The sequence below is a fragment of the Myotis brandtii genome, unplaced genomic scaffold, assembly GCF_000412655.1.
Source record: "Myotis brandtii unplaced genomic scaffold, ASM41265v1 scaffold303, whole genome shotgun sequence".
NCBI lineage: Eukaryota > Metazoa > Chordata > Mammalia > Chiroptera > Vespertilionidae > Myotis > Myotis brandtii.
Window position 1 is genome coordinate 4,732,864 of NW_005361573.1, and position 19,278 is coordinate 4,752,141.

Sequence of the window (19,278 nt, forward strand, 5' to 3'; positions counted from 1 at the left end):
TCCCTCCTGCCTACCTCCCCTCAGCCGCGTCAGAACCGGGCCAGCGTCCTCCGACTTCCCTCAGCCCGGACCGGTGTCTCCCGACGCCCCTATGCCCGGGCCCGCGTCCCCCGGTTCCCCTCAACCTGGTCCCGCGTCCCCCGGCTCCCCTCAATCTGGTCCCGCGCCCCCCGACACCCCTGTGTCCAGGTCCGGGTTCTCCGACTCCCTTCGGTCCAGGCCCGCGTTCCCCGAACCCTTCCTCACGGGCCCGCGTTCCACACCACTGCGCCTTGGTTGGTGCTCCTGGTGCTGTTTGTTTTTCTCAATCTCTAATTGTGTGTGTGTGTGTGTACGTACTTGCGTGTGCACCGAATCCTGCTTCCTTACTCCAGCCCTGACTGCTCACGTACTTTGTGTGTGTGGTGTGTGCACGTGTGTATACGTACATGTGTGCGTACGTGCGTGTGCACCGAATCCTGCTTCCTTACTCCAGCTCTGACTCTCCCTGTGCTGTTTGTTTCTCTCAGTCTCTAATTGTGTGTGTGTACGTACATGTCCTGCTTCCTCACTCCCGCCCTGGCTGCTCCCGCACTTCGGTATCTTTCCTTATCACCTCTCGACCCCCCACCTCCCCCAGCCTCTGCGTTGATGGCTCCGTTTCCCGGGAATCGGATCTGGGAGGGGATCGACACCTGTGGAGGCGGTCGATTCCACCCGGACGGTCGTGTGATTCTGTGGCTCTTGAAACCGGGGAGAGTGGTGGCCTTGTGTTGCATGGGGCACAGCAGGTACTGGCAGCGGAAAGGGAACCAGCGGATGAGTTTTAGTCTCATCTGTGGACGCTGCTGGTAACGTCAGGTCTCTTCTCTATACACCTCGTTTGCTTGCTCTGTAATGAGGGGAATGGGCTGGGTGATGGAGAGAATGGGTTTTTACTCTTTTTAACATCTGACTAAAATGGGTACGGGTATACTGACCTGAGAGGGACCGAGGAAGAAAACGTCATCCTCTTGGACAGTGGTTCTCAACCTTCTGGCCCTTTCAATACCGTTCCTCATGTTGTGACCCAACCATAAAATCATTTTCGTTGCTACTTCATAACTGTAATGTTGCTACTGTTATGAATCGTCATGTAAATATCTGATCTGCAGGATGGTCTTAGGCGACCCCTGTGAAAGGGTCGTTCGACCGCCAAAGGGGTCGCGACCCACAGGTTGAGAACCACTGCTCTCGGAGGTGGGGGAGCATTTATTCTGGGTCTTGGAGCCTGTGGGGACTGCTTCTGACTCGGCGCTGTGATTCTTCCCCTGTAGATGGCTCGGACTCAGAAGAACAAGGCCACCGCGCACCACCTGGGGCTGCTGAAGGCTCGCCTGGCCAAGCTGCGCAGGGAGCTCATTACTCCGAAGGGCGGCGGCGGCGGGGGGCCAGGAGAAGGTTTGTGTTGTCCTTAAACCTTGTTTTCCTCTGGCATAATTTTAATAAAAATAATACAGGCACATGGCCCAAAAGTAATTTTTAAATTTCTATCAGAGAAGATTTATGCTTTCTAAGCCTAAATTCTTGATTTGTATTTATTCTGCTGATTTAAAAGGCAAGTGGATATTACCTAAATAAATTAGGGTTTTATTGATGTGTATATTGTACCGATAGATTTACATCGGCTTACAGAAATACATACACATAGACAGTCAGGATAAAAATTAAGGAAATGGATGCCAAGGGACACGAAGATAGGAAGAATAAGCGTAAGCCGGAGAAATTGAGAGAGAGAAGGTTAGGAACAAAAAGTAATGTCAGTATTCTGTACACTTTCTAGAGAAGGGCCACAAATGTGGCTTTGAACCTGTTTGCAGCCATTGTAAAAAGAAAAAAAGAAAACCTAAAAAGTCCATTAAACATTGCAAATTGCTGTAGTGAGATTTTGTATGCTTAAGTTCTACTCTAGAGGTAAACTGTACAAAATTGCAGAAATAGGTCCTCGTCAGATAGGTAACCAGAATGTGAAAGGAATTACATGAGTCTCAACACTCAGGGATAACTTTCTTCCTCTTTTTGATATTTGTTGATGTTTTAGGTTTTGATGTGGCCAAGACAGGTGATGCTCGAATTGGGTTTGTGGGTTTTCCATCTGTGGGGAAGTCAACACTGCTCAGTAACCTGGCAGGGGTATATTCTGAGGTGGCAGCCTATGAGTTCACCACTCTGACCACTGTGCCTGGTGTCATCAGATACAAAGGTGCCAAGATCCAGGTGAGTCAGTCCTGCAGGATAAGGAAGCGGGGGAACCCATCCTTTCATTCATTTAAAAAGCACTTATTGAGAGCTCTCCCTATGCCTGACCTGGTCTTTGCTTCCTGATCATTGTCTAGCAGGGAGATAGAGCAGTAAGGCCAATCAGTACACAGTGGGATAGACCTGTGAAAACACAGAGAAAGGAGGGACTACTTTTCTTCTGAGGATTGGGTGTGGGGGAGGTCTGGTAAGACCAAAACAAAACAAAACAAAAAAGACTTCATGTAGAAAGTGACATTGGAGGTGGGCCTTTTTGTTGTTGTTAATCCTCATCCAAGGATATTTTTCCATTGATTTTTAGAGAGAGTGGAAGGGAGGAGGAGAGACACACAGAGAGAAACATCAATGTGAGAGAGACACATTGACTGGTTGCCTCCCACATGCGCCCTGGCATCGACTGGAATGGAACCCATGTCCCTTCAGTCCGCAGCCGGATGCTGTATCCCCTCAGCCAAACCTGCTAGGGCTGGAGGTGGGTCTTGAAGTTCAAAAGGCATTTCACCAGCCAGTAAAGGTAAAGGGCTACTTCAGGGAGCCATAATGGTGAACAGCCTACTGTGGTGTGAGCTTAGGTGTGGGACAGGGAGTGTTAGTAACTGAATCTGGAAAGGTAGGTTGGAGTGGAATTATGAAGGACCTTGTGTACCTACTAAGGAAGTTGAATTTTATCTTGTACCTAAGTAGGAGCCATTAGAAACTTTTAATAAATAATATGATCAGCCCTAGCAGGTTTGGCTCAGTGGATAGAGCGTCGGCCCTTGGACTGAAGGTCCTGGGTTCGATTCCAGTTAAGGGCACGTACCTCGGTTGCAGGCTTGATCCCTGGCCCTACTCTGGGCGTGGGCGGAAAGCAACCAATCGATGTTTCTCTCTCACATGGATGTTTTTCTCTCTCGATCTCCCCTTCCCCTCTCTCTAAAATAAGTGGGGTGATATTGAAAGATATTAATAGAGACAAATGCATTTGGCTCCAAAAATGTGGGTTATAATTTTACTTGAGTTATTAGGATTGTGACTTTGAGTAAATCACCACTTTTATGAAACTCAGCTAATATCCTTATTTTATAGGGTTGTTAGGCATTTTAAACTAGATTAAAGTATGTAAAAAGCCTGTAGCTGACATTTAGAAGATGCTTAGTTAAAATAATATTCATATACTCATAAGGAACATTTGATTTATATCTCCTAAATTTTGTATACTTGAGAAAGAAATTATTCTATGTGATCTCAGATTTATAATAAGTTTTTCCATTTCTTCCCCCTATCCCCCCACCCCCAATCTTGCAGCTCCTGGATCTCCCGGGTATCATTGAGGGTGCCAAGGACGGGAAAGGTAGAGGCCGTCAAGTCATTGCAGGTGAGTGGTCCAGGGCCACCATCCTGGAATATCATTCCTTTACCAGACACTGTTCTTTAGCTGGGGACTGTGGACTTGGAGACGATGCTATAGTGAAGGGCATAGTTTTACTGGATTCTTACCAGAATAGAATGTCAGAACTTGAAGGGACCTCAGATCCCCATTTGAGGAGGAACACTAAGGACAGGAGAGGTAAAGGGCTTTGGTCCAGTGTTGCAGTGTTCATGGAAGATTTGGAGTTAGAACTGAAGTTTCCTTATTCCCACCCATGCTTTTTCTTCTTTTCTTTTAATTTAAAGTAAAATCTTAGGAAAGACTAATTATAAATTGCAACAATCTGCTACCCCACCTCTCCTTACCTTCACTGTCACTCCCCTTGGACAACTATACTGTCAACTCTTCAACTGTTTCTTCTACTTACCTTCATACTTTTTTAAAGTGTCTGCACACTATCACCTCATTTAAAAAAAATTTACTGATTTCAGAGAGGAAGGGAGAGGGAAAGAGAGAGAGAGAAACATCAATGATGAGAGAGAACTATTGATTGGCTGCCTCCTGCACGCCCCACACTGGGGATCGAGCCTGCAACCTGGCCACGTGCCCTGACCACAAATTCAACTGACTTCCCGGTTCATAGGCCGACACTCAACCACTGAGCCACGCCAGCCAGGCTACCTTCATACTTTTAAAAATTATGCTTTAATTGCTATTTCACGGTTAATTAATTTTAGACATCTATTGTTTTTTTTTTGTGGTAGAGGATGAACTTTCTTACTCCATACCTCTTTTCCCATTTTTTCAAAGAAGTTTTATTACAATTTTTAGTTAAGTCATCAGTCATGGTTTACATGATTATGTCATGTTTATGTAACTTTTATTCAATGCTGTTTTCCATGGAGTAAATTATTAGCTGTTGGTTTGTTTACTTTTCTGTGTTTGCTAATATTTTCCAAATGGTCCAATAGATCAAGTGCCTATCGATCAACATTTTTCTAGATACTTACAGTTCCAAAAATAATCTTATTAGCCCTGGTCGGGGTAGCTCAGTTAGTTGAAGCATCATCCCAATATGCCAAGGTCGCGGGATCCATCCCCGCTCAGGGCACATACAAGGAGCAGCCAGTGAATGCATAAATAAGTGGAACAACAAATCAGTGTTTCTCTCTGTTTCTCTCTCTGTTTCCCTTCCTCTCTCTCTCTCAAATCAATAATAAAAAAGAAGTCTTATTGATTTTATTCTCTTCTCCCCTATCCCTGACACTACCCTTCTGCCCCCTTTATCTTCGTGGCATAAATCTTTGCTAATCTTAAGAACTTCATGTGTGTCCATGTATTTACAAAAACATTTTTTGTCTGTTAAGTGCAGGAACTCTCCCCCACCCCTACCCCCACCCTCACCCCTATACTTTTGAGTATTTGTATTAGTTAAATCTTTAATGAACTTTGCCTGGGTATAACTTTTATTTTTTAATTCTTCAGTGGCTCGAACGTGTAACTTGATCCTGATTGTTCTGGATGTCCTAAAACCCTTGGGACATAAGAAGATCATTGAAAATGAATTGGAAGGCTTTGGCCTTCGCTTGAACAGCAAACCTCCCAACATTGGCTTTAAGAAGAAGGATAAAGGAGGCATTAATCTCACAGCCACTGTAAGGGGATAAGGTGGTATGGGGCAGGCTGCTAAAGACACTGGGGTGGAATGGATTGAGCTAAGGGACAGTGTCATTTGGAAATTACCGGACTTCTAGCACTAATTGAAGTAACATAATTACCTTGTAATGATTGACAAGAATCAAGAGTAGGATAAGAGTCAGACTCTCATTTCCTCTTTTGGGTTAACTGTTTGAGGTGGTATGGGGGTATAGACCAATTTTATGCTTGCACGAGGTAGATCGTTGCCAATGCCATGTTTTTATTCATTCAACACAGATTAATAGAGTGCTTACCATGGGCTAAGTATTGCTTTACGCTCTGGGGAGTGGATGGAAAAGGGAGCAAAATAGACAAAAATTCTTGCTCTTACATTATATGAGCCTACTCATGTGATTTTAACTTAGTTACCTCTTTAAGACCCTATCTCCAAAAAGTTATATTCTGAGATACTAGGACTTCAACATGAATTTGAGTGGGGGCTGTGGGGACACAATTCAGGCCATAACACCTTCCCTAGAGTTTGGAAAGATTTTTAGTTTTTTGTATTTCCTACTATAAGTCCGTTACTCTCATCCAGGATAGCAGTCTTTAGATATGAGTTTGCTGCACCTTAGCTAAGGTTACCCAGATTCATCAATGGATACTGTTGGGAGTTTTTTTTGTTTTGCTCTCTGACCAGTCATTGTCTTCTATGTCTATTCAGTGCCCTCAGAGTGAGCTGGATGCTGAAACTGTGAAGAGCATTCTGGCTGAATACAAAATTCATAATGCTGATGTGACTCTGCGTAGCGATGCCACAGCGGATGACCTCATTGATGTGGTGGAAGGAAACAGGTATGGACCGACTGCAGTCTGGTGCCTGAGTTTGAATTTGAAGCCTCTTAATGGAAACAACATTGGATCCTGAATGTGGCAGACCTTGATTCTAACTGTAGTTGTGCTAGTATCTCAAATATCAGTGGGCTTTGGTTTCTTTGGCTATAAAGGGTTGATCTTGCTTTCTAACTTCCTTCTTTGCTTTGGAATTTCATTATGATGGTCTGATTCCCCATCTCAGTTACTTGCTGTGAACTAGGCTGTCCCCTAAGCTCCGTGTCATATGATGGTTGAAGAGACTAAGTTCTCAGTCTTCGCTCCTAGAATTAATCCATGTGAGAAATCCTAGAGGCTATCCTGCAGAACTCAGTAGGCCGGGCTGTGTCTGTTCTCTCTAACCTAAGGGTGCATTAGCTAAAACCCTAATCCATGAAACATTACTACTATTAATATTTGAAATTAAATAATAATTGAAACCACTGTTAAAATTATTCCTGGCATTTGGATATAATATTTTCTAGTTGCCTTCCTGTTCATTTGTTCCGATTGGTTGAATTTATTTGATCCTCATTTGAAAATAAAGCCAGTGCTTTGATTTAGGCATTTAGTGAGATAATTGAAGCCTGAGAATTTGTGGCCGGCCTATTTAATACTAACCTTAGCTGCCACATTGATTGGACATTGGGATTGTGACATTGCCAGATTTTTGTTTAAAGTGCTTTTTAAAAATAATATATTTTTATTGATTTTAGAGAGGAAGGAAGAGGGGGAGAGAGATAGAAACATCAATGATGAGAGAGAATCATGGGTTGGCTGCCTCCTGCACGCTCCCCACAGGGGATCAAGCTCACACCTGGGCATGTGCCCTGACCGGGACTCGAACTGTGACCTCCTGGTTCATAGGTTGATGCTCAACCACTGAGCCATGCCAGCTGGGCAAGTTTTTTTTATTCTTTAAAAATTACCATGAAATATGTTATTAGAAATACATTTACATTCTTACATTTCTGAAAACAACTTTGTAGGAAATCAACTCTGAGACCTGTCCTGGGGCACATATGTAGAAAGTGAAAGAGCTATGAGTAGATTCAGTCTGTATGACTCTAAAGCTTGTGTTCTTTTCTCTGTAGCATGTTCTCTCAGTTAGCTGCATGGCTGGAACTAGAGCCTGGGTTTTGTTACCTGTAGTTCACTTTTTGGATGTTCTACTTTATTTTGGTAGGAAGTTCATTTTTGTGGGATAGAGGGGGTGGGGGTTGATCTGCATCATATGATCTCTTTGGAGAGTCTCTGATTTAGGATCCTGGATGAGGGGGTACTGATAATCAAACTGACAGTCTTGTCAGCAGCTCCAGACTAATGTCCTGTTTTTCTTTTTTAGAGTTTATATTCCCTGTATCTATGTGTTAAATAAGATTGATCAGATCTCCATTGAGGAATTGGATATCATCTATAAGGTACCTCACTGTGTACCCATCTCTGCTCATCACCGCTGGAATTTTGATGACCTGTTGGAAAAGATCTGGGACTATCTGAAACTTGTGAGGATGTAAGTCTTAGTGGATAGGGTAATATTGCTGTGGGAATTAAACCAGACTGTATTACAATGATGTCTTGTGGAGCTCATTAACATAAAGTCTTTGGAGACACAGATTAATTCCTATCATCTGCTGGGCCATATTGAGGGCACTTTTTTCTCGAATTGGGGTTATGTGCACCTGTTCTGAGAGGTGATGGAGGGCTGATTTGTGTTCAGCACATGAAACATTCCAAGAAGTAGGCAGCCTCTGCTTCTTCTCTTTCTAGTTACACCAAACCCAAAGGCCAGTTGCCAGATTACACATCCCCAGTGGTGCTGCCTTACTCCAGGACCACAGTGGAGGATTTCTGCATGAAGATTCACAAAAATCTTATTAAGGAATTTAAATAGTAAGTATCATGGGTACGTAGGTGGTGCCTTCTTTTTCTGGTAAGCTACTGATTTCACTAACTGGAAATTCTTAGCATGGCATTAGTAGCAATATGGCCACCATTTTCTGTCCTTTGGTACATAGTTCTTAGCTTCTGTGAGGCAGGTCTCAGTGTCTTGTTTACCAGTTCCCATCAGTAGTACTACATATTTTTAGTACTTGAGATCCATGGATAAAAATAATCTTCATTTACCGTATATATATTTCTTTTTAACTTATTGATTTGAGAGAGAGAGAAACATTGATTTGTTGTCCTACTTATTTGTGCATTCATTGGTTGATTTTTGTATGTGTCCTGACCGGGCATTGAACCCACAGCGTTGGCATATTGGGACGATGCTGTAACCAACTGAGCTACCTGGTCAGGGCCCAGTTATGGTTTCTTGATAGGGAGAATTTTCCTGGCATGGCTGAGGAAGATGGGTCCTACATTTTTTATCAGATACCCACTGATAGTTTTAGTAGAACCAATAAAAACTGGTATTCTTTAACAGTCGATAACTGACACTGTACTTCTGAGAATTAATTTCCAATCTGATTTCAGGGTATTTCTCTATAATAAACCCATGCTTTCTTAATTTTAAGCTCATCTTGTCACACTTCTCATTTGTGTTTTTTCTCTTTGACTTTCTTAAATTGGCTTTGGAACATGAGGAATTACACAACTTCCAAGTCTGTGCTACTTTGTATGTGAAGGTTCCAGTGTGCCACACTGCTGGTGGAGCTAAAGCCTCTGAATGAACTTTGAGTGTGATTTTTGACTAGGCAGAAGGATCCTTGACTGTTGCAGGACTGTAGCTCTTAAGAGCCTGAATGCTAAACCTGAGCAGAAAGGTGGCTGCCAGGTAGTCAAGCTAGGTCAGTGATGGCGAACCTATGACACGCGTGTCAGAGGTGACACGCGAACTCATTTTTTTGGTTGATTTTTCTTTGTTAAATGGCATTTAAATATATAAAATAAATATCAAAAATGTAAGTCTTTTACTATGGTTGCAAATATCAAAAAATTTCTATATGTGACACGGCACCAGAGTTACGTTAGGGTTTTTCAAAATGCTGACACGCCGAGCTCAAAAGGTTCGCCATCACTGAGCTAGGTGATTGTTCATACTGACTGTTCTTTTTCCCTTCCATATAGTGCTCTGGTCTGGGGTCTCTCTGTGAAACACAATCCTCAAAAAGTGGGTAAAGACCATACGTTGGAGGACGAGGATGTCATTCAGATTGTGAAGAAGTGAAGCCTTCCCCTTTGCCTATCTGCTGGGCCAACCACTGCAGCTTTCCCCATGACCAAGCCCCCCACCTCAAGCCCCTTCTGGCTTTGGCAACCACTGGATCAGGATTCAGGGGAGGGAGATGGAGGTACCCACATTGGAACACTTGTCTTAACTTGGTGTCACCTTGTGTGTTGAACTGCATAAAGGACCTGACGGCCAGCTGGCTGTGTGCAGGTCGTGTGTCATTGTCAGAATTTGTTTTGCGATGGACTAATGTGGATGGGTATGTACAGCGAGGCAGCTGGATAAGGGGTTACTTGGGAACTTGGTCTTGAGTGTGAACTGGATAAAAATGTGACTGCAACTTTTTTTTTTTTAAATTCTCACCCGAGGATATTTTCTCCATTGATCTTTAGAGAGTGGAAGGGAGCGGGGAGGGATGGAAGGAGGGAGCGAGAGTGAGAGAAACATTGATGTGAGAGAGAGAGACATCAACTGGTTGCCTCCTGCATGAGCCCTGACTGGGACCAGGGATTGAACCTGCAACTGAGGTATGTACCCTTGACTGGAAATTGAATCATGACCTTTTGGTTGACAGGGCCAATGCTCTAACTGCTGAACAAACCAGTCAGAGCTGACTGCAACATTTTTTTTAATCCTCACCCGAGGATATTTTTCCATTGATTTTTAGAGAGAGGGAAAGAGAGATATTGACGTGAGAGAAACACATCAATTGGATGCCTCCTGCACACCCCACATCAGGGATTGAGCCCACAACCCTGGCATGTGCCCTGACTGGGAATTGAACCGTTACTGCCTGGTTCATAGGTTGACGCTCAACCACTGAGCCACCCCAGCTGGGCTGCAACATCTTAATTTGATGTTTAATCATGGGAAATCCTTCCAACTGGCTGTGGCCTTTAGTCCTTTCAAGTGGTCTTCATATGATGCCGAAAGACTTGATTTAAGTTAACTGCTTATTCTTTGCAAGGCTAACCCATTTGGGAGATGATGTGTGGTCACTGAGTAAAATACTCTGACCAGGCACATTGGAGTTTGAATTGCAGGTTAACTTCTTCTTTTTTTTTTTTAAATATATTTTATTGATTTTTTACAGAGAGGAAGGGAGAGAGATAGAGAGCTAGAAACATCGATGAGAGAGAAACATCGATCAGCTGCCTTCTGCACATCGGAGATGTGCCCGCAACCCAGGTACATGCCCTTGACCGGAATCGAACCTGGGACCTTTCAGTCCGCAGGCCGACGCTCTATCCACCGAGCCAAACCGGTTTCGGCTGCAGGTTAACTTCTAATTAGCTGTGGAACCTTGCACAAATTACTTAATCTCAGTAAGCCTTAGTTTCCTCATATAACATGGAGATAGTAATAGCACTTACTAAAGTGGAGATTGTTAGTATTAAGGGATGTGGTGCTTGTAAAATGCTTAGCACAGTGTGTGCCAAATGTTGGTTCTTGTCACTGGTTGCTGTGCTTTTCCTGGGCTCCCTGCCTGCCCTAGTCAGAGCACGGCCCTCTGTCAGTGTTGGGCTGAATGTTCAGCTGAACCATACTGCCAGGTTGGCCACTAAATGTCCCCTTTTCTGTAGCCCAGCCTTTCTGCTTGAACCCCCATGGCAGTCCTGCCCTCAACCACATAACCTGGTTGAAGGCATGGAGGCAGAACATTGCAAGTGAGGCAACCGGTGTGATCAGAGCAGCCTTGTGTGTATACATAACGTGTTACGTAAGGCGGTGGGAGATTGCATTAAGAGGGGTGTGGTCAGGACTACTTGAGAGTCTACTAAGGGTATAATCAGAGGTTTGGGGTTGGGAATAAGGGATTTTGAAGGGATTGCTCGGATAATGGGAAATTGGCAAAAATCTTTGTGTGGTGGACTGGCTGGTGAGAATATGGACATGGGAGTTGGGCATATAGGTACAGAGGAGAAATTTAAACTTGGTGACTGACTTGCTCTTTAGAGGAAGAGAAGTCAAAGATGATTTTATTATGGATTAAAGGGGTGACAGTAGCTCGAGAATCAGGAAGGGAAACAGTTGCAGGAAGATAGATTATAGATGAAGTGAGCTAGAACTAGCAGTTTGTGAGGGACGAAGATGTGGGCTTATACACATACTCAGGCTTTTCTAGTACTTGTTTCTTTTGTTTCCTTGGTGACAGTTGTTTCCCTCTGAGTCTTTCTGGAGTTTGTGTTAGCACTGTCTATCGACTCAGAAGATATGCCCCTCAGGCCTGGTATCCAGTCACTTTGTAGGATATAAGCCTTGATGTCACTGGTCCATTTAAAAAAAAATGTATTTTTATTTCAGAGAGGAAGGGAGAGGGGGAGAGAGAGAGAAACATCAATGATGAGAATCACTGGTCTGCTGTCTCCTGCACACCCCCTCCTGGCGATTGAGCCTGTAACCAAAGTACTTGCCCTTGACTGGAATCATCCGACGCTCTATCCAGAGACAAACCAGCTAGGGCAGTGCCATGGGTTTTAAAGAAAAACTTAAAACCAGATTAATTTCCCATGAGGAACCTATTGACCCTGATAGGTCAGCTGGTTGGAAATGAGGAAGGGATTCAGGAGGAAATAAACACAATAATGCCATTCACTTCATTCACAGCATATGCAACTTTAATCAACCCAAAGAGAAAGTCCCAAATGTACAAGTGAAAGAAATACAAACTAGACACAGGTTTAACTAATATCAGCTACTTTTTTTTTTTATGTACAGCTGTATAAGTTCAAAAAAGCTATCCTATATGTATATACAAAAATTATTTATACACAGGTCTGTACATAAGGGTCTATACATTTATTTCCTCAGAACCCTTAGGTGCCACCTCTTGGTGAAGACACCAGCACTTCATTCACATATCTTACAAAAAAAGAAAGACTATTTCTGGCATTGACAAGACTGTGCATCCTGTATTCAGACCATGGAGGCTTCCATCATGCAGACCACACCAGATGCCTAGGCCTCCTAAACAGCTTTGCACAGAGTGCTCCAAAGTAAAAGCCTGTAAACCAAGCAGAGTCCACCATAGGTCCAGGGTTAGGTGAGCCTGCCTGCCTTGCTCACTGTCGATATTCTAATTCATCCACACTGATGACTTTGGCAGGCATGGAGGGCAGGGGCTGCTGTAGCACATCAGAGCCAAACCATTTGGCAAGGCCCACCGGGGAGCTGCTCCTCTGGCTGGGGCGGTGCTCCAGTGGGGAGTGCATGTGGGGCAGGCCTGAACGGCTGGACACATTCTGTGGGGTCGCCTGAACACTGACAGCTGCTGCCTGGGAACCAGAGCCTGGAGGATGAAGAACTGTGGGAATAAGAAGGAAGAGTTATGCCCTAGCCGGCTTGGCTCAGTGGATAGAGCATCAGCCTGTGGACTGAAGGGTCCCAGGTTCGATTCCTGGGTTGTGGGCTCGATCCCCAGTATGGGGCATGCAGGAGACAGCTGATCAATGATTCTCATCATTGATGTTTCTGTCCTTCTCCCTTCCTCTCTGAAATCAATAAATACATTTTAAAAAAAGGAAGAGTTAGAACAGGAGGGGGAAAGTACTGTATCAGGTCCTGCCTCACTCAACTCTATCCATAAAACTCCAAACAGAATTCTTTACCTGATGATTTATTCTAGGAAATTCCTTTGCAAAATGCCAGAAGATAGACTTTGGAAAGCTGAGCTATTCAGAAGACACCCTAGTAGATGACATGACTACTATGTCCCACAGCAAGCAGCCACATCACGGAAGCACTAACATTAGCTGGCGAGAAGGCATCTATTCTGGGCAGTCCCTATGTTGAACCTCTGTCGGAAGGATTTTCAGCCTCCTAAGAGGCAAAGGACAAAAAAGCGCCAGAGCACAATTGGCTCTCTGTTTTACAGGAACAGGAATTCCAAATCCCGTAGAGGTTGGTTTACATCATCCTCGTCTTTGGTTATACTCTTATCCCAGCCTTGCAGGATAAGTTAAAGAATGAATTGTCTATGTCAATTCATCCCCCTCACTGGGAACTGGTCCAAAACTTTAAGCCTATTTAGCCACACCCAGCTCACCCGGCCCATTCCTGAACCTACCTGAACGCTGTAGCTGCTGTTGCATCATTGCCAGATGCAGAGGTGTCCCAGGACGAGGGTTTAGGAGAGGGTGATTAGCAGCAGGTAAAGGGTAAAAGGGTTGACCCAGGATTGGGCTAGATATTCCCTGTAAATGAGTCAGATCCATCCCAGGAGGAAGCACACCTGTTAGATAGAAAGAAGAAATTGGTGAGAATCTTAATCTACCTGGAAATTTTCAAGCTTCACTGTACAGTGTTACTGATCTGAAAGTTTACTGAGAGTGAAAAATGCTTAAGCTAGGTTCCTAATCTTTTAATAGAGTAAGGAGTGGACTGGATTGGACCCACTGCCCACCAGTTAGATGGAAAAATCTAGTAACATCTTTCTAGGGATGAAAACCTCCCACAGCACAGCACTTTATTAGTTCTAGCAGCTGTTGTCATGGCAGGGCAGAAACTCACCAGCTTGTAGCAAACTTGGAAGATGCTGTGGATGTATTCCCTGGGCCAGCATCCTTTGGACCAACCCTGGGTGAAGCTGGTGAGCAGGTCGAACAATTGGGACATGGGGGACAAGGGGAACTTGGTGAACAGGACGGAGAAAAGGTGTTCCTGGAACTGGGGGTGCCAAGGTGGGTGTTTTTCTCCCAGTTGCTTTAGGTCGATAATCTTGTTCTTTGGTGTAACGGCTGGTCTGGGACAGTGGGGTGGAACATGAAGACCGCTGCAATGTTGACAGTTTGGGATTTGTGGTAGGAGAATAGTCTCGATCAGCATTGGGCACAGAGTTGGATGACAAGAGATTCTCTGTAGGGATCCAGACAGAATATTTTTAGTGTTGGCAAACTCCCAAACACTTTGTCCTCTCAATGATTCAGTAAATCTTTTTTTTTTTTTTTTGGGGGGGGGAGGGGGTGTTAAATCTCATTTCTTAGAAAGCTCACAATCCTTATTTGACTCCCCTCAACAAATTTAGAGGATTGCATAATTAGGAAACATCAATTTTCCTTATGAACAGGTCCAGTCAAGGCCATAGGGGTAGTCAGGGACAGAGCTGGGAGCAGACCCCAAGTTTTCCAGTCTTCAACACTTTGTTGGAACAGAGTTTATCTTTGCTACACTTTAAAAACCCAAAGGCTCTAAAGTTAAAAAAACAATGTAACTCTTAAGCCCCTGTTTTTATTCTTAAAATCCTCTCAACCCAGGAATAGCTATTGGGCAAGTGAGCCTGGCACAGCATGTCTGGTGATGTAATTCAGCTGGATACCTTGCTCTGCCCATATGGCTATGGTCTGGATCTGTGTGGGAACTCGTCCTATCCTAGTCAGCTGCTTGGGATTAACATGCTTTTTCAAAGCCTAAGGTAAAAATCAAAATTATGCAAATCCATCATAACAGAAAGTTCAAATAGCAATTAGAACCTGGTGAAGGAATCTTAACTGCCTTTTTAAGTGAGACCAACAGGATTTCCTCCCCCCACCCCAAACTTCCTCACAGGCAAAAAGCTCTTACACTAATACCCAGGCCTGTAAACCCAACATCGGAATGTTTCACCATGTCTTGAACAATCTCAACTGTGCAATTCCTAAAAGAAGCCTGTCAGCATTTTCTATGTACTTCTAAAAGGCTCGGCACACTTCCTATATGCTTCATCTGTTGCACAGAGTTTGTTGGACACAGTCTTTATAGACTGGAGAGAACCTTTCAGAAGTAAAACTGGTTGAACTATATCAATTTGCCAAATAGATGTACTAATAATTCAACTTTGAACCTAAATAAGAATCCAAACCTAAAGCTCATCCCTTCCTGTCTAATACTAGTACTCTTAGACTGGTCAGTTTTCAAGCGGCTAAGTGACTATAAGCTGGTCCAACCTTCTCAATGTCGAACACAGAAATGTGTTCTAGAGCAGTCAGGGATCTTGTCTAGTGCTTCTATTTTATTTTATTTATTTATTTTTTTTACAGAGAGGAAGGAGGAGGGATAGAGAGTTAGAAACATCGATGAGAGAGAAACATTGATCAGCTGCCTCCTGCACATCCCCTACTGGGGATGTGCCCGCAACCAAGGTACATGCCCTTGACTGGAATCGAACCTGGGACCCTTGAGTCCGCAGGCCGACGCTCTATCCACTGAGTCAAACCAGCTAGGGCATTGTCTAGCACTTTGCAGAGAATCAGGCCATGCTGGTCAGCACTCAAATCCATGCTCCCTCTCTCACATACTATCTGGGCAATACACCCTCAACAGCTCTGCAGTACCTTCACTGGCCTTCTGAGTGTCCTCTTTACTGTCACCAAGAACTGCTTTTCCAGATGTTGGCTCCTCCTTGCTTTTCTCTTTGCTCTCGTACATCTTACGAATCACTGAGGTAGGGGTGAAGGAAGGAGAAAGCTGTAGAGAACAATTAGTGTTAGCACTGCTCTAAATACCTTTTGCTACTCAAGCCAAGATTAACTGGACAAACTAAGCAAGTTGAGGAGTCCCTTTATTGGCGACATGTGAAAGCCAATGCTCTGGTCTCTAGCTACTAGAGGTAAAGAAACAGGATGGGGCAAATGGATCACGGTGGCCCAGTGCATCATCCCTTACAACTCACTTTCATCAAAACCTAGGCTTCCTTGTACATAAAGGTTTAACTTGATGATGGTGATCTCCAATGCAGCTAGCTACTTCCCCAGCCAGGGCATTAGCTTGGAAGGGGGAGAACATGGCCAGAAATATGCCCTGGAGCAATAACACTTCCAGCCAGGAAAGGACATTTCAGAGACAACCTCAGAGCCTAAATTTCTCTATACATCAAGTCCTCACTTAACAGTATTATTTACTTTTTCCTCACTTAACATTATTGACAGGCTCTGTGACTTTGAGCTAAATGACATATAATGAAACCAATTTTACTATAGGCTAGTTGATAAAAACAAGAGTTATATCTACAGCATCTCATCAACATTATAACCAAATGACCTTGAACAAAACATAATTCAAGGACTTGTTATATTACTAGAAAATTCAAAATTATCTTCCTATTCTCCTCAGCTACTAGAACTCGCCACTTGGGGTCATTTGTTCCTATCTCTTCACTGCATAGTCCTACTTTGATGACTATCATGCAGGCAACTTTTCTTATTAACCAACCCAAATCCGTGATGGCAGGAGACAGGGAATGAATTATGAACAGAAAAACTCCTTCTGGACCCTGCCTTCAAGGTGCTTAGTACAAAGACCTACTTGAGATCCTGAACACAGAGTAATAGTTTTCCCCACATCTGTCAGATTTAACTAGGTGATAAAAATTTGTGGGGAAGGAAACTTAAAAGAAAATGCTGGCACATGAGTCAGCTGTGAAACTAAACTTGTCTCCACAAAAAGCAAACCCCTTGGTCCCAGTCTGAATTCGTATCAGAGATCTGGATCTGAATTTGTGAACTCACCACTGCACTCCCCATGACCTGACCCTGGTCACCATCCCATCCACCTCACCCCCTGCCTTTCGCACTGTCCTCCCCACTCCAATTGTTCACTTGTTTGAACATACTACATATCATCTGTATGCTCCAGCCATACTTGTCTATTTGCTGAAACACACTTTCCCCAATGTAAGGGCTTTAACTAAAACCCCAACAGACTGAAAGGGGAAAACCCAACAGACAGACAGGTCTGAAAGAGTGAAATCAATGATTCCTGTGGAAGGCACTCAAGGACATTTGGGTTACAGTGATACAACACAGGCACAACCAAACAGGGAGAAACCTAGAACCCTAGAGGTCATTCACAAAGGCAAAGGTCACTGACCATGCTTGTGATGGAGGCGGCAGGGGAAGAGGAATTCCCTCTGTGCACGGGTGCTGGTGACTTGGTCACTCGCTGTTGCCTGTGAACAAACCAAGTATCAGTGTAAGCCCCACACTGCTTAAACTCTGAGTCCTAAAACCACACAATACTAAAGATCAGCCTAGGACTTCAACATTTCCCTTATCCAATTCAACTTCCCAAGCATTTGCTAAGTCTAAATATGCAAAACCACATGCTAAGTTCTGAGGGAAGACAAAGCTCACTGAAACATGGTCCTGGGCCTTGCAAGAACTCTCCTCTGGTGGGGGAGATGCTCACTAACCTAGGACACACCAAGCATTCAGATATTAGGTACCAACAAGGTGTCATGGCAAAATGAGGGGTAGAAGGGATGATAGGATATGTCTATTGCAGGGACTGGACAAGCTTCCTGGTAAGGAGCTGCATTAACTTGGGTGTGACCAATGAGGACAAGGATTTAGGTAGAAGGAACAGGTACAGGGACTTGGTAAGGACTTGGGAATGTAGGGTTATCCACAGCTCACGTATAGTTTATTTTCAGACTACGAGTGAGGTAGGCTAGCGAGAAGTTTCATCTTGTGGTCCAGGCTGTGCTCTAGAGGGGAGGGAGCAACACTGACTAGCACAGTGCTTGGCATAGAACTGATGCTCTGTGAGACACTGTCTCAAATCAGATACAGCGCCAACAGTTTCAGCTATTTTATTTAAGACCTAGTTTCATGCAGCATTCCCCACCACTCCTGGTCTACACACAAGGCTGATCCCAGGCCTCCCAAGTGAAATTAAGAACAGACTTGCATTCTATCCCGAGACGTTCTACTCATTCTGCCTTAATTTGGAAGAAAACCGGAAACAGTTGAAGATATAAATAGGCTGAGAGAAGAATGAATGTGTGAGCTCACTGGCTAATGAAAGCTCCACTGCAGTTCAGCCTGGTCAGACCCAGTACCACAAAGGCCCAAGCCCAAGTACAGCCTGCTTCTGAAGTTTTCTGAATCATGAGCAAGTGGGAATCCTAAACCATGACTTCTTTTCTCTTTCCAGTCTCTACCAGGTAAGCCCTACTGCTGCCATACTGAGACTCTGATCATGACAATGAGGGGACAGACAGGTTAACAGTATTCTGAGTGATTAAGATGTAAACCCCAAATCAGGTGATTCTGCATAAGGTATAATTAATTTATTCCTTCTGACAAACATACTTGAGCACCTACTATATGCTAGACACTACTGTAAGTGCTAGGGATGCAGTAGTAAACAAAACAGACAAACTTTGTCCTCATTACATTCTTGTTGCAGAGTGGAGAGGGGTTACTATGGGCAGGGACACAGACAAAAATTAAATAGCATGCGAGAGCCCGGCTGGTGTGGCTCAATGGTTGAGCATTGACCTATGAACCAGGAGGTCACGGTTGGATTCTAAGTCAGGGCATATGCCTGGGTTGTGGGCTTGATCCCCAGTGTGGGGGCGTGCAGGAGGCAGCCAATCAGTGATTCTCATCAGTGATGTTTCCATCTCTCCCTTCCTCTCTGAAATCAACAAAGATATATTTCGAAAAATAGTATGCTAGAAGGTGGTAAGTACAATAAATAAAGCAAGAGAAGGAGAAAGGCATGTCTGTTGGAGGACACAACATAACATAGGGTGTGTTCAGGGAAGGCCTGGGAGGGTGACATTTGATCTAAAACATGAAGGCTCCACTGACATATTGTAGAGAGAAAGTCAATGACGGAGCCTTAGCAGACTAGTCCTGAGCTCTGTTTAGGCTGAGGGCTACTAAGGATAGAATGCCTTTAGGCAAGGCTACAGGGTACTTACTAGTCTCAATGTTTTCTGAAAATGTCAGCATATAAAACTAGCTGAAGCAAGACACTGAGACACAGATATGGCAAATTTTAAGAATCACCTCAAAACATAAATACTTCTTAATTTCCAAGTAATGTATGAATAGGACTAAACTGTCCTTAAAGGCTAGACACTTATGGGAGCATAAAAGGGACAGGGCACACAGCTTCTGGGTAGCTAACAAGGAGTTTGCCTTACACATTTGCTTAATGCAGTTTTTTATTTTCTAATAAAAAAGAACAATATTGCTACTCC

At 43.9% G+C, this 19,278-nt stretch overlaps 2 protein-coding genes and 1 long non-coding RNA gene across 5 annotated transcripts in view; 2 read left to right on the top strand and 1 right to left on the bottom strand.

Moving 5' to 3' along the window:
• Positions 1-9,541, top strand: part of DRG1 (developmentally regulated GTP binding protein 1) — a 36,539-nt gene extending 26,998 nt beyond the window's left edge. Inside the window, exons 1-9 of one of the 2 annotated variants that reach the window (XM_005869776.2) lie at positions 589-770; positions 1,296-1,419; positions 2,060-2,235; positions 3,565-3,634; positions 5,114-5,283; positions 5,991-6,121; positions 7,485-7,652; positions 7,910-8,032; positions 9,212-9,541. In XM_005869776.2, the coding sequence (XP_005869838.1) occupies positions 1,296-1,419; positions 2,060-2,235; positions 3,565-3,634; positions 5,114-5,283; positions 5,991-6,121; positions 7,485-7,652; positions 7,910-8,032; positions 9,212-9,311 (1,062 nt within the window). In that variant the 5' untranslated portion in view covers positions 589-770 and the 3' untranslated portion in view covers positions 9,312-9,541. Of the gene's footprint in view, positions 1-588; positions 771-1,295; positions 1,420-2,059; positions 2,236-3,564; positions 3,635-5,113; positions 5,284-5,990; positions 6,122-7,484; positions 7,653-7,909; positions 8,033-9,211 lie in introns of those variants that run through there. The other variant, XM_014542543.1, reaches the window with a different exon arrangement.
• A 555-nt stretch (positions 9,542-10,096) lies between these two features.
• On the top strand, positions 10,097-11,602 carry LOC106726684. The gene is made up of 2 exons (XR_001362753.1): positions 10,097-10,357; positions 10,592-11,602. It is a non-coding gene; the product is annotated as an uncharacterized LOC106726684 (long non-coding RNA).
• A 303-nt stretch (positions 11,603-11,905) lies between these two features.
• EIF4ENIF1 (eukaryotic translation initiation factor 4E nuclear import factor 1) overlaps positions 11,906-19,278 on the bottom strand; it is a 31,325-nt gene continuing 23,952 nt past the window's right edge. For both annotated transcript variants that reach the window (XM_014542546.1, XM_005869777.2), the window contains 5 exons: positions 17,157-17,235; positions 15,623-15,755; positions 13,824-14,168; positions 13,381-13,545; positions 11,906-12,618 (listed from right to left, as the gene is read on the bottom strand). In XM_014542546.1, the coding sequence (XP_014398032.1) occupies positions 12,377-12,618; positions 13,381-13,545; positions 13,824-14,168; positions 15,623-15,755; positions 17,157-17,235 (964 nt within the window). In that variant the 3' untranslated portion in view covers positions 11,906-12,376. The remainder of the gene's footprint in view (positions 12,619-13,380; positions 13,546-13,823; positions 14,169-15,622; positions 15,756-17,156; positions 17,236-19,278) is intronic.